The 14,281-nt window shown below is 47.0% G+C and overlaps 1 protein-coding gene across 9 annotated transcripts in view; it reads left to right on the top strand.

The window, feature by feature from the left end:
• Positions 1-14,281, top strand: part of EIF4E2 (eukaryotic translation initiation factor 4E family member 2) — a 265,342-nt gene that overhangs the window by 106,942 nt on the left and 144,119 nt on the right. For 7 of the 9 annotated variants that reach the window (XR_011275971.1, XM_069617530.1, XM_069617531.1 and 4 more), the window contains one exon: positions 4,416-4,520. The exons of the other annotated variants lie outside the window; for them this stretch is intronic. Coding sequence is in view for 6 of the 7 variants with exons in the window: in XM_069617530.1 (XP_069473631.1) it covers positions 4,416-4,520 (105 nt within the window). In the remaining variant the exon portion in view is untranslated. The remainder of the gene's footprint in view (positions 1-4,415; positions 4,521-14,281) is intronic. 9 annotated transcript variants of the gene reach the window in all.

The following is a 14,281-nucleotide window of genomic DNA, read 5'->3' on the forward strand; positions in this document are numbered from 1 at the left end:
TCACTATAAGCACACAAGAAGATCCACAAGAATTTCTAATGTACTTACTACAAGTACTGGAAAACAGAAACATACCTATAAATGAAATCTTCCAGATTTCATACATGTGGAAACATACATGCTCTCTCTGTAACAGCTGTACATATCATGCCCTAAAATATGGCGAAGAAAGACTCAATAGACCTTTTTATTGTCAAGAAGAACATGTCCCTTGAAAACAAAACTTCCAATCCACTGTTAAGAGTACACTGTGTTGTGTCGAGAGAGAACTCTATATGTAGGCACAGGAGAAGGGAACAGTGGAAAGCAACACTGTGGGAAAAGTGGGGGGTGGGGTTCAACATTCTCCATATGAAGTACCCAATAGTAAAGAACAATAACCTTTTATGAGGGAGAATTCAGAGGAACTTATCAATTGAAAGGTGTACCTTGGCAAATGGGGGCGAATGAGGTCAAGTGTTAACATCCAGGAGAAAAGAACCTGTTGGAATAAAAAAAAAAATCTAAAGCAAGAATATGCAGAAATCGGCAACCTGGATAAAAGATCCTAGAAAAGATCACAAAGTGATTTGCAAGGAGCTGAGAATAGTCAGTAGTCCCTTTTCAGAATTACAGACTAGTCCATGAAGTCACAAGAGACCATTAAAGAATGGAGTATTAAATGAAAACACTGACTGCTACTGGAAGTACCCTGAGGAGAAGGGAGTCCTTCTCCTGTCGTACGTTTGTTTTGGTAGTGGTAGGGTCAGTTAGATAAGTGGTGGACAGCAGACTTTGTTTTCTTTTTGGACTTTCACACATGACGGACACGCACTGTAGTTGGTAAGATGGGCAGGGATCACCCATAGCGATGGGTAAATCTAGGCCATATTTTATATTCATTAAAAATGGATGAACCACGTCCTTTTGTCCGCGTCCTTCTGGCTCGCCATACTAGCCACTGCTTGTTTGAATGGTGCAGATCCTTACCATTGGGGGCCATGGGAATGCTCCCTGCTCAAATCTTGCATAAAAGGAGGGCTCCTGCAGCTATTCGACAAATCTATGAAGAAGTATGAAGTATGAAGTACAGCCTGCTGACAACCTCAGGATGACCCCCTGAAGCGGACCAGCATCGACTCCAGTGCTGTCCCGGTGAAGCCTGCTCCTCTGTCCTGGTCTCTACCCCTGGACTGGTGGGAATCAGCCCACCTTGACCTCTGCTGGAGGATCTGCAACTTTTAAGTCTTCAGAAGTGTCCCCGGACTAATGGGTGAACTGACCATCTCTGTTGGGAGTGTATCCTTGTAACATGAATTGTCAACTTGTGTAATAAAACGCCTTTGCCTGCATTTTAAGCCTTCTTGCATGAACGGAAGCTGTGCTGGGCCTACTCCTTTGTTCGTCCATTGAAGATCGCCTGACGATGGTGACTCCCGCTACAGCACTCATTTGATCCCTGGAGGTTTCCTGAGGTGGTCTTCTCTGCAGAAGTCTTGATCTTTCTTTGGATGTTCTATTGGAAGCTGTTGGAACTCCTTGAGCACTGTGAACGACCGAAATGAAATCCTACAACTGAAGGTAACCTTTGCACCCGCAACCCCTGGGCCTTCCTCCGCGGGACCAAGCACAGAAGACTGTGTCCCCAATGGAATCGGGAACACCAACAGTTGATTCGGGGAATAAGTTAATATTCCTGTTTCGCTGAGTCCCCCCCCTCTATCCTCCATAGGGGGTATATTAGCGTAAGAAAAAGGCCTGCGCCTAAATCGCTCTTTCCTGACTTGGTCAATGAAGGCCTAGTGAAGGATCCCTTCCTAGGACTATCCTAAGGACTGGGTTTGAGTGCTTACTTTCCTGAACTGTATCTAACTTTTTAACTCTAATTTGGAAGAACTACTGGCATCGCTGACCTCTTAATAAACCTACCTGTGAAAGGTAACTACTTTGGAACATGTAACCTTTGGGCACAAGGCCCCCAAACCATCTTAAGGTTGGACTTTAGAAGAGCTACAGACGCTGTTCTGTGATTATCTTGAAGTTTTCTTTCTATTTCTAATGCATCTGATTAGTTATCTGTGTTTCTCTGGTATTTGAATCTAATGATATTCTATTTTTCCTTTGGGTGAATGTATATATGTTCTATTAGTGTTGGTGTGACAGTATTTGACTAAACGCTTAACTTGCTTAGTGTGTCATTTTTAAAGGCCTAATAAGCTATTGCATGATTTTATACGGCTGTCTAACAAGATTTAATGGTGTTGCTCTGTGTGGACTCATTGTAACACTAGACCACCGTCACACCATTCCTGAGACTAAGCTTTGCTGCTATGACTGAGTTTGGCTAAACTGTGTCCGTTCTCCTTTAATAGAGTGGCCTCCCAAAATCCTCCCGAAGGGTTAATTTTTGGAAATCCATCTTGGTGCAAGGAAATATTTGAAGTTGGATGATTGTCAGGAAAGCTTTATGGATGTTGGCTTCCCCCGTCCCATGCTCGTTTGGCTTTGTATGTGGTGATGGAAAAGGTTATCGTCCCTCTGTGCTGGTGTGGATCTGTCCGTTAACCAGGTTTCCCCAATGAGGAGGCGGTCAAGATGGCTCTCCAAGATAAGTTTGTGAATGTCCCAAGTGTGGTAGTCTGCATGCTGTACATAAACCATGTCACTAACGGTGCAGTGAGTGACGAGGTCAAGCATTTCTGGTAGCCTTAGTATATGCCCATGGGAAACTGGGTGGGCAATGGTGGGATTTGCTTCTTGCTTGGAATGGTAGGACTTGCTTTAAAGTTTTTTTTTAAAGGAAATGTACATGATGGATCCTGTGTGGCAGAGGTTGAGTCGGAACTGTGACGCATATTTACAGCACAAAAGTATGTTGTTTGCAATATGAGAATTGATGGCGGCATGGTCAGAGGTCCACTGGAGCAAGCAGATATTTGTACAGTGGATCTCCTAAATTAGGTCCTTTTTTGTTGCTTCTGGATATTACCCCGTAGGGAAACTGAGCTTGGTGGCGAGTTATTTCATGTTCAAAGTGAGATGCTGCTGCGTTGATTTAATGAGGAGGTGATAAGTTAATGGCAGTTGAATACAACAACAAACCCGGTGGCTCATAGAACATGTACTAAAGAGACATCCACTTTAGGGGCATCAATGGACCTGTATGGAGTGCAGACATTCATTATTCCAGTGTGAAGAATACAAGCCTCTAGGTATATATTCCACCTCCAGTTTGCAAGAGGGTGACTGTGAATAGTCCTGTGACCTAATGACACTGATACTGGGCGACCCAAAGAGTCTGCTGTCCCTCGTTGCTTCAGAACCAGTTGTATGCAAACAGTTTGAGCTGATCAGACCAAGGTGGTTGGGTTCAAGTGCAAATTCCCCTTAAACAGCTCCTATATTTGTGAGCGATTGCACGGGAGGTAGAGCAGGTGGGTAGTTGGGTGTCCCTCCACTACAGCTTCTTCCAATCCCAGTGTAAAGAGATTGGTTCCAACTTACATGCAGGTGATGTATGACCGAACACAGCTTTGTTGACTCCGGAAATTGAACACGATAGAGATCTCCATCTCGATCAATCGCTACAAACGTGTGAAACGCAGGGATAGTTGAGACCAATACTACATACATTTTACTTGTGAACACCCAAGCATATTACTACAACATGGAACTTATCAAGCACCAGCCTCTTTACAACGCAAGATACAACAGTGTGCACTCCAACTCCCCAATTTAAGATATTTAAGAATATATCACTGTGAATATCCTGTTGGCCTTGAAAAAGACCTGTTTAGGTCGAAACGCGTGTTTTGGCTGTATAGAGCTGAGATATATTGCCAATCCAGCGTTCTTCCTATGATTATCATTGACTGCATTCAGAATTGGCACGCTGTTACCAGAAGGGCATATATCTACAAAACATTGATATTCATTTGCAGTTTTTGTTGAATTTATATCCATACAAATGATGGGAGTTGTGTTTTGAAAACCTAATAATATTCAATTAACTTTAATGTGGGCTTGCACGATTGTGCTATTGTAAACTCTTTTCTTAACTTTATAATGTAGAGCAACCCTGCAGATGAGTGCAGGTACAGTCCCATATATAAAGCGGGCCAGCTTACAAGTGCTGGTCATTTCTCAGGCAACTCAACAGTGTGCATCCAAGCGAGGATAAAGTGGTCGTTGAGAACACCTGGTCATTCATTTATTTATCCTCTTTTTGAATTACTACCAAGTGGCAGTTTATTTTTTCACGCAGACGTATAAACCAACAAATTCATCCCCAACAAAGAAAATCATTTCACTGTAAAACTGCTTTTTCTATATGATTGTTTTGAGACTGTTGTCCCACTTCAATTATTTGCATTTGTTTTTTTTGGAATAGGGTACCATAAAAGGTAATTATTGACTTGTCTGTGTCCTTTTTACAGGTGGAGCAGTTTTGGAGGTTTTACAGTCACATGGTTCGTCCTGGGGATCTGACTGGCCACAGTGACTTTCATCTCTTCAAAGAAGGAATAAAGCCCATGTGGGAGGTGAGTTTATTGCACAGATACTCTCAGGTTCCACTGGAAGGCTAGACATGGAATGACTTCCATGTCTAGCCTTCCAGTGGAACCTGAGAGTAGGTGATCGTTTAAAGGACGTCCATAGATACAGAGCATGTTTTAAAACCTGTGAAAAGTCCCTTGCCTTCTTCTGCGTGGATCTGTTTGGGTGCCTTGGGTCAGATGCCTCCTTGTGACAGTGGATGATATGATATGGCATTTATAACGCACCTATACACAAGTGTTTCAAGGCGCGACGAGGCAGGGGGGGGGGGAGAGAACAAGAGGAGACAGACAACGATCCTGCTAGGCCAGGTGTCATTCAGAAAGTGCAAGGGTGGGGGGAGGGGAAAAAGTGCAAGGGAGAGGGGAAGTATGGTTAGGACCCCATGTCACCCCCACTTAGTCTGAATTTGAGTTTAGGTGACTACCAACAAATTGCCAAAGGAAAGATATTCAGTCAGGAAGAGGCAGAGACTCTCTAACGGACTGTCAACAGTCCGCACAGCAAAAGGCACACGTGGGAGAAAAACTTAAGTTTACCAATTCACTGTTCACCCAGGTCATGCAGCATGAGCACTCGCCGGATGGAGAGTGCTCCGATGCATGTGCGCGAGTGGCGGCATCCACTACCAAGATGGCCCTTGCTTTGTAAAGCCACGTTCTAGCTTTTGCATAGTCTCCTAACTCGGGCATGCATGGCACCTGAGCTACAATGGTTTTACAAAACTGACCAATGCCAAGTCAGGCCAAAGAAATTTAGTTATGTGCCTTTATTATCTTGAGACCAGATCCAGGGAGGAGTCGCAAAAAGCTAAAAGGGGCCACCTTGGAAGGACCTGGGTGCTTGTCCGGTGCTAGCCGGTGCTAGCCGGTGCTAGCCGGCAGTGAATTCTGGCTAGAATGGTCCATTTGCGAGTGAGTTGGGGCAACGAGATTGGAGGAGGAGAGACGAATGCAAAGAAGGCTAGAAGCGAGAATGAAAAACATTGGCAGTAGCAAGGAGAGGAGACTGTTAGATGGTGACAGGTGGAGAATGACAGAAGGTGATGGCAGGAGGGAAGCCCAAGATAGCGGCGAGAAGTGAGCATCCGGTAGTGGCAAAAGAGGTGGTAGGAGGAGAGCCAGGGTGATGAGGGAAGAAAATAAGTTGGTGGAAACAGTAAAAGAACATACAGGGTTGATCGGAGAGACCAAGGTGGTGGCCATATGAGGAAATCAGTAATGGTGATGGAAGAACACAAGGTGGTGTCCGCAGACGAGAATGAGGCAGTCGTGGAAGAAAATGGAAAATGGGTGACTGGTGGAGAACAGGTACTCATACCGGAGAACCAGCACTAGGGGTCATTGAGGAGGAAGACTGGTGGTTGGCTAAGGTGTCAGGATCCCGTGAGAAAAGGAAGGCATGAAATGGCAAGCATTGCCAAAGGAAAGAGGGTAGGTCTCGGCCAAGTGTGGAAGGAAGACCAGGCAAGTGGCATGGCATCAACTGGGACAGGAACGGAAGAGAATTGGCAAAGTTGCTCCAGGAAGTATAAAACAAAACCCTAGGGGAAGAAGGTGGTAATGCTCTAGAGTTCCCTTTGGCTCTACATACCCCCTCTGAGCCAAATGCAACCTGCATTTAAATTTTTTTTATAATAAAGGCTTTATCAGTTTTACAAATATCAATAAAACAAAACCAAACATTCTTGGAATACCAAGAGTGCAACGGGGATGATGCAAAGATACAGGGGCGTAACATCAGGGTAGCAGCTAGGGACATCAAATGGCCAGCTCACTAGTATCCCTGCATCTCACTCCCAGGCTCAATTAAATACAAGAGCTGCAACCCCTAAATCAATGAAAATGTTGTGTCTTGACGGAACGTGCTGAGAATTTCTCACAATTTGTTCACAGGGAACCAACGTTAACGTGCCTGAATAAGCGACCTTGGACCACCCAAACCTTTTCTACAGCTGGAATCTCCCAAATCTTCTACCACCAGCCGTTCACCTATGGTATATTTGTTGTTCCAATTGTTGGTCAGAGCTATGTGACCTGCCAGCGGCGTCAACCTATTGCCACTCGGGGGCTAGACCGAATTCAAAGTATCTCCTAAGAGCACCACGATTGGGGTGATAAGTTATTTGGACAAAGTAATTTCCCCTTTTAGGGCTATAACCTCCTACCAAAATCTGAGCTTTCTCTCATGTCCACCACATATGTAGGTAGTCATTATTCTGACCGCACCCCCTCCAGCATGAGGGCGCGATTGAGGCATGAATCTTATGAATCTGGGTAGGATAGAAGAACCAGCGATGCAACAACTTGTTAGGTGTTTTCCTCATTGGTGACGCAGCGTGATAAGGTCACTGCCCTCTGCCAAATCCACACCCAGGCTTCCTCCAAAAGGGATTTGCCCCATCTCACTCCCATTGAGTCATATGAACCTGTTGGGAGTGTCGGTTCTGTCTAACAATTTGTAAACTATGGAGATTTTTATGAGTGGGTTGCCCTCCTGTGGCATGTGTTTCAGCTCCAGAAAGGGTCTCAAATGCAGTATCCTTGTAACGGGGTTAGTGATACAATGGCGGAGCTAGAAATACCAAAAACGTTCAGTCTCAGATCGGCCCTGCAATTCTCTTACATCAGTGGAGTCTCATCCCAATACAGCTGGTGTAGGTGGGACAGACCTCCATCCAATGTGTGAAGGAATCCCTCTCCAACCCTGGGGCACAGTGAGCGTTACCCTGAACCAGCGATAAGGGTCCCGTCTGCCCCTCCTCCCCTCCTGCTGCCTGATTGCCTTGTTCCACTATGACAGGGAAGCCCTATTGGATGGCAAGAGACGACCAGACCCTCTTTCTGCTGCGCCCATGTGTGGGCGATCCCTCAGAGAGGCCTGCCGCGGACTGTTCCATATCAGCCCAGAGGGCGCTCCTCACCCCAAGATGAAATCATGGCGATATTAGCCGCAGGGATGTAGTTCTGTATAAAAGGCAGCCCCAGATCCCCACAATATTTATTTGCGTGATGAACCTTCCTACTGACCCGGGTTTGTCTCCCGCCCATATGAATTTCATAACCTTCCGGTGCAGCGTCTATAGCGGGTCTCTAGGGTTTGGGCATGACTCGTAGTAGAGAAGTCTGGGCACAGCTAACGTATCTCTGGACAAATCATCTGCCAACACGCTGAACAAGGGCACATTTGCCTTCTATAAGCCCGCAACTGATGGAGTCCATTTTATCCCCAAATATTCAAGCTCTGCATTACTGCATTGAAATTCCTGTGAGAAACCTGTTCAGACCCATGGACTTCACCATGAAGTTTCAGACGGTCTGGAAACCGTCCAACTCCCTAGGGGGAATTCAAGTTTATGGGACATTAATAACAAGCAGTCATCCGCTTAAAAGGCAGCTTTGTGTTCCGTTTGCCCCAAACGGATGCACGTATTTTGTGAGTTGTAGCGAATTTGGGTGGCCAAGTTTTCCATCATGAGCATGAAGATGAGAGGAGACCAGGGACAGTTGCGAGGGGTCAGAAATGTGAGGTGGACCACATTGTGAAGTTTTCTCAACAAATGCCATTTTATTTCAGTATACGGTTGGATGAACGCCTCATTATCCCTAACCTGACAAGGATTTACCTGCCTAAAATAAACTAAATGAAACACTCTAACAAAGGATATCTGTCCCTCACACTTAGACATGCAACAAATGAGGAAATATATAGTAGTTCAAAACAATAATGAATGAATTCAAAATAGAAGTCTCTTCTCATAACCTGTACAAACTCCCCTTCCACAGGTTTGTACGTGTCCTTTAAAGTGCAAAAAAGACCACAAGGAAATCCTGATTCACAACAAAAGTTCAAAACAGTTTGTTTCAGCTTGTCAACAGAAGTTTCCAACACAGAAAATATGTATTTTCTTATTCTTCTTTAAATAGTGTCTCAGTTCCTCAATTGCATCAACGATTGTCGCTGTTAGGATGATTTGCCACTTTAACAACTCAAGAAATACAATGTCTCTAACAGCCTTGCTTGGCTCTTTCTTTGACTCCACAAACAATATGAAGTACCAAGACCGCCTTGTAGCACGCCTGGTCTTGGCCTGCTTCCCTACCAGTTCTAAAGGATCACTATCCGGGTATAATCCCCTGCCTGAACAGCCTTTTACTATTACAAGTGCTTTTGTGGTCAATGTCAACTGATGGGAGATTAGAACAGCTTCACAGCATTCAACAAATGATTGTAGCTTCAAAAACTTTAACAACTTTTCAGGGAAACCAAGATTCACATTGATGCTCTTCTGCAAATGATGCTCCCCTCCTTCTAGATAACTACTCACAGTAGGGCAGCCCTTTTTCCTCTCTTGGTTCCCCACTGCACAAGCAACCAAAGAAGGTCGCCCCCACAGGTATTTGGGTTCTCCACAGATTTACACTTTCAGAATTCTCGCCATTTGGCTTTGGTTTGCTACTGTTTTGCTGCTTTGCCCTGATTTAATGTTTGAAACCAACTTGGGAATCTATTTCACTCACAAGAGAATACTGCCGCTGCTGTTTTACAATATTCCGATCTGGATCAGTAACATGTGACTCACTTTCAGTCACATGCGAGTGTTGCTTGTGCTTATTTTCTACAATTCTGCCTCTTTGCAAGTGCTGTTCACTCGATGGGTGCCTGCTTTCACTACGTGAGCGAGGACAGAGCACTGCGGGGTCACGAACAAGCTGTGACCTCACCGGATCAGACGCGCACCTCCTATTTCCTTCGCTGATCACATGACTTCAGCTGTTGTGGATCTACTTGAACCGGAAAACCACTTTGGTAAGTCTGCCTTCGTCCATGCCACTTCTATTTGGAGCACCCCCTGCTGCTGAGGCTCTCGGGTGCATGCCAGACACTGGAGACAGCCTTGAGGTCTTCAGGTGCGCACCAACACAAGTTCCTGCTGTGCTGCCTCTGCATATAAGGTCACAAGGGGGAAAGCTTTCCTCCAATACGCCTTCCGCTGCGCGACCTCTGCATTTCAGATTTCTAGGGGCATAGGCCCTCTCGGGACTGGCAGTTGATACCTGCCATGTAACGGTCCTGGCGTCTTTTCGCTCCTCCTGCTTCTGCCTGGGCTGACGGCATGGACCACGCTGCTTCTGCTGCTGATTTCTTCTACTCTCCACCAACAAAGCCAGCTGTATGGCCTGCACCTGCTGTCGGCTTTTAAGCCTCTGTCTCCCTCAGGCATGCGTCATCTGCTCTAATGAACTGACCACCTCCGCAATATTGTGCCTATTCAACCCTGTTCTTCATCCCAGTACTTAGGAAATGATGGGACTTGAAGCCCCTAGCACTAAAATCAGGCGTTCTCATTTCTGTTTTACTAACCACAGTTTATTCCTTATAACATTCTCAAAAGGCATTTTGGAAGAGTTGGTCCTTATCTTAGATTGTATAGGGGAAGGTAATTCTGATATTATTCCTTTCAATGGCCCTTTTGGTGTTGAGCAGGTTTTCAGTTTCATCAATCTCCCGAATGTTAGAAGGGTTTCGATTTCTTCTAAGACCCAGGAGCGTATGATTGAATTCACCCCTATTTGTATGCATAGCTTGTGCAACAGGAAGAAAGTGAATTGCAATAAGCCATTATATACTTGGGTATTGCCTAGTCATACTCCCCGAAGGGAGACAAATACTGTGTCTCATCCCACAGATTCATCTCACTCCCCTGGGCCTTTTCTCCTCCCAGGGTATCCTCCTGCGGAAACACCACCCCATATTCAAGATCCGAAAGCATCTGCTTTTCCGTGGCCACCTGGGAGGACACTTTAGGCAGGGGTTTAGTGAGAGATCGGTAGAATTCATCACACAGCCCAGGTATGTACATCCTGGAGATGGAAACAAAGCGCAAATAACTGCCATCCTTGGTGATTCTGGTTCTTAACAAATCATATCAAGCCATCATCATGTCCATGAAATTTGGTCTGAACCTGAACTTTGAAAGGTAAGCCTGATAAAGCGCCAATCCACCCTATCGAAAGCCTAATCGGCTTCCAGCACCAACAGGGTCAGAGGGGTCTTGCTAGCCACTCCTAACTGTATAGCATTAATGACCCTCCTAATATTTCCATGTGAGCTCCATCCTACAATCTACCCCGTCGGGTCAGGTGAGATCAAAGCGGTCAAGCACTCCAACCGTGTAGCTAAAATCTTAAGAGTATATTTTCGCGTCATATTGAGAAGGGAAATCGGGTGATAGAATCTGCAAAGGGTGGCATCCTTGCCCAGCTTAAGTAGCAACCAGAGGTATGATTTGCCCATCGATTGTGTAACTGCCTTTGATGCTAAGAACTAATTGAAAAGAGAAGTAAGAGCAGTCAGCAACTGCACCTTAAATGTCTTGTACAATGCAAGTGTAAAAGCATCAGGGCCCGGAGATTTCGGGTTAGGAAGGGATCTGATGGCTCAGTCCGGCTCTGCCCGAGATTCAAGGAAGGGCAGCTTGGCCAAAAGGAGTTGTGGGCCTCCAGTGTTGGAACTTCCTCCTGGAGCAATGGTTTGTAGAACTCTGTATATGTCTCAAGCTTCTTCGACTCCGAGTGCCAGAGGACTCCTCTCCCATTCCTGATTGCCTGAATGCTATTTCTAGTTTTCTGTTTCTTCAGCTTGTACGCTAGGTACCTAATGGCTTTATTCGACTGAGAATAATAAGACTGCTGCGTTCGGATCAGGGACTTGACTTTATCGGAGGCCATCAATGCCTCCAGATTGGATCTATCCAGCCTTAACTCTGTGCCCCCTGTGACTTCTTGTGAGCTTGCTCGATCTCCCGTTCACTCACTTGGGCCTCCAATAGTGCCCCATTGCTAGCCCCAGCAGCAAAGTGTGAGGCTGACTAGCTAATAAATTCACCCCTTACCACTGCTTTCCTAGCGTCCCACACCACCCCAGATGCTAACCCATCCTTGTCATTTGCCCTGATATAATTAGCTATAACCTGTGCATTTCCCAAAGTATTAGTGGATCCTGGAGGAGAGGTTCATGGAGCCTCTACGCCTGGCCGAGGGTTGAGGCCTAACTTCCCTCAAGTAGAGTGAAACCAGAGCGTGATCGGAGACCGATCTAGGGCCTATGACCGCATTAGAAATGTAAGGAATTAACGAGGCTGAAACCAATTGAAGATCAATGCAAGTGAACCCCTTAGGACCATGCGAGTAAAACGTAACTTCTGCTTCTTTTTCATGATGAAGCCTCCAGACGTCCTCAACATCCAACTCTCGTAGTACTTTCATCAAGGCCAAGGAGCGTCTATATTCCCCTGGGGCTTGGGGTAATGTCTTGTCCACTGCTGGATCTGTGACGAGATTAAAGTCATCCCCCAGAAGCACTACACACATGATAGATTCTGCCAAAACCGGGAGCAGGGATGCCATGTAATCATGTTAATTGTCATTAGGGAGATGCAGAGAAGCCAGTGTTGCTGGGAAGCCCGACAGAGTTCCCCACATGAGGATGAATCTCCCCTCCGGTAACTCACCCGGGAGAAAGGGGCCCTCTCTGGCAATCAGTATGGCAACCGCCCACCTTTAATTTATTTTTACCCTCCGCTGAGGCAAAACACAAAAGGCCCTGTACCTCATGCAAGTTTCGTCCGCAGGAAGCAAGTGGGTTTTCTGAAGCATGGCAATGGCTATCTTGGATGTCTGGAGGCTCCTCATCAACCTTCTTTTAAGCTTGGAATTCAGTCCCTGCACATTGAGCTACCCTAAGTATTCTGCCCTCCCCCATAAGGCGAACGACAATGAACCCCTGTCTCCACCCACATCTACAACTTGTATCAAGAATAGCACCCCGAGCACTCAAAAGTGCGAACATTTGAATAGAAAAAGAACCCCCCACAACCTAAACCTTTATCCCCCACCCTCCACTTTCTCCCCCAACAAAGAAAGCCCTCCTTCGCCATAAGGCTATATAGATCCTTAGGCCAGGACCAGCATGAGCTGAGCCCCATTCCACCAGGGCCCGATGCCCCCAAAATCAGAGTGAGCCTGAGCCGACCTCTGGCTTAACGGGCCATAAAAGAGCTAGGTATTGGGATCAACTTGTCTGGGGGGGAGAGGGGAGAGAATTTGATAGGGTGGCCTGGCCTCAAGAACATTTTCTTCCATCTTCCGCTCACGAGACTGAGGTGCGCCCAGGGCCTGAGCCTGCCCTTGGACCAGCGGTCTTCCTACGGTTCTGCGATCTTGTCGTTCGCCCATCGGACGGAAAGACTCATAATCGGCATAGCGTCTTGCATCGAGAAACCAATCTCTTCTCCCCTCCATTGTTAAGATCACTCTGCATGGACCCCCAGCGGTACTTCACATTCTTGCTCCGAAGCCACTGCATGAAGTCCCGGGGAGACAGCGCCTCTTAGCTAACGTGGATGGGGTGAGGTCGTGGAGCAGCAAGATCCTGGAGCCCCTGAACTCAAGAGCTGGACTAGGCCGAGCAGCAACCATAATGTCCTCCTTGATCGTGTAGACGTGTACTCTAGTTAATGCATCAAGAGTCCAGTTGCTGCAGATTTGGCCGACTAATGCACCCGATCAGTACAATCAAGCTCCACCAGCCAGCCATTGCAGCAGGTCTCTAAACAGAGTACCCATGTTGGAAAGCAGGCCAGAATCCGGCATCTGTGACGGGCTCCTCCGAAGCCTGATGCTATTTCTTCTAGACCAGTTCTCCGGGTCCTCCTGACATAGGTTCAAGTGCTCCTAGGCAGATTCGAGCTCTTCCAGCCTACCCGCAAGCTGTGACCCATCATATGAAAATTCAGTTTCCTCTTCGAGGACCTAGAGACCGGATCTCAGCTGCTACAACTCACTCGTCTATCCCAGGCACTTTGAGTGAGTTCCCCTACTGCGCCCTGGATATCTTTCTAAATATCCATGAGCATTTGGCATAGATCTGCTCTGATGGTCCGGACCACCCGGTCCCAGGCCGCACTGTCCGCATGCACATGAGCCTCAGTCGTGATTGTGCATGATTGCCAGCATATCGCCTCCTTTACCACTCTTGGGGGATTTCCCAACCATGTTGGAGAGAACTGGCTTTCCTTGTGCCAACTCAACTGATATAAGGACATGACCCTCGCACAGTATCCTCTCACCAAGGAGGGACACAGATCAAGGCGAGCAGAATCAGAGCCCTAGAGACTCAAATCCAGTCCCTGGACAATAATGTCCCACAACGCTTCTGACCAGACGCTCCTATTCAGTGTCACTGGTCTGTTCAGCAAACAGCAACCCAGGTTTCCCTGTTTAGGGTGTGTGTGTGTGGGGGCAGTGGGGAGGAAGTCTCCAGTACCAACCACAGGAGGAGCAGGGTAGTCTCCCAACCCCTGCAGACAGTAGGGCTAAGCAAGCCCGCCCACCTCTGCCGGAGCCTCACCTGCCTCAGGACTCCACCAGCACTGTAATTTCCAGCACTGACGCTGGGGCCCTCGCCCATCAAGGGAGTCTGATGCTCTAAAAGGAGCCTGGGCATCCCTGCCTCGGGAGCCCAGCAATCGGACACCATCCACTTTGGAGCTCAGGACGAGGGCTGGGTAGGTCCCCAGCTAAGTTGCTGTAGGCTCTCAGGTGATCGGCACAACCAGCGAACAGTTGAAGGAGAGGCAAGCCACGCCTCTGCTGTGATTGCTTTCAGTGGGTAGAAGCTGCCTCGGGCCCAGCTCCCATCTTCTGCTTAGTCAGGACGCCATCTGGTTTCACCGAGCGGGGTC

The sequence above is a fragment of the Ambystoma mexicanum genome, chromosome 10 (assembly GCF_040938575.1).
Source record: "Ambystoma mexicanum isolate Mex_15411 chromosome 10, UKY_AmexF1_1, whole genome shotgun sequence".
Classification (NCBI taxonomy): Eukaryota; Metazoa; Chordata; class Amphibia; order Caudata; family Ambystomatidae; genus Ambystoma; species Ambystoma mexicanum.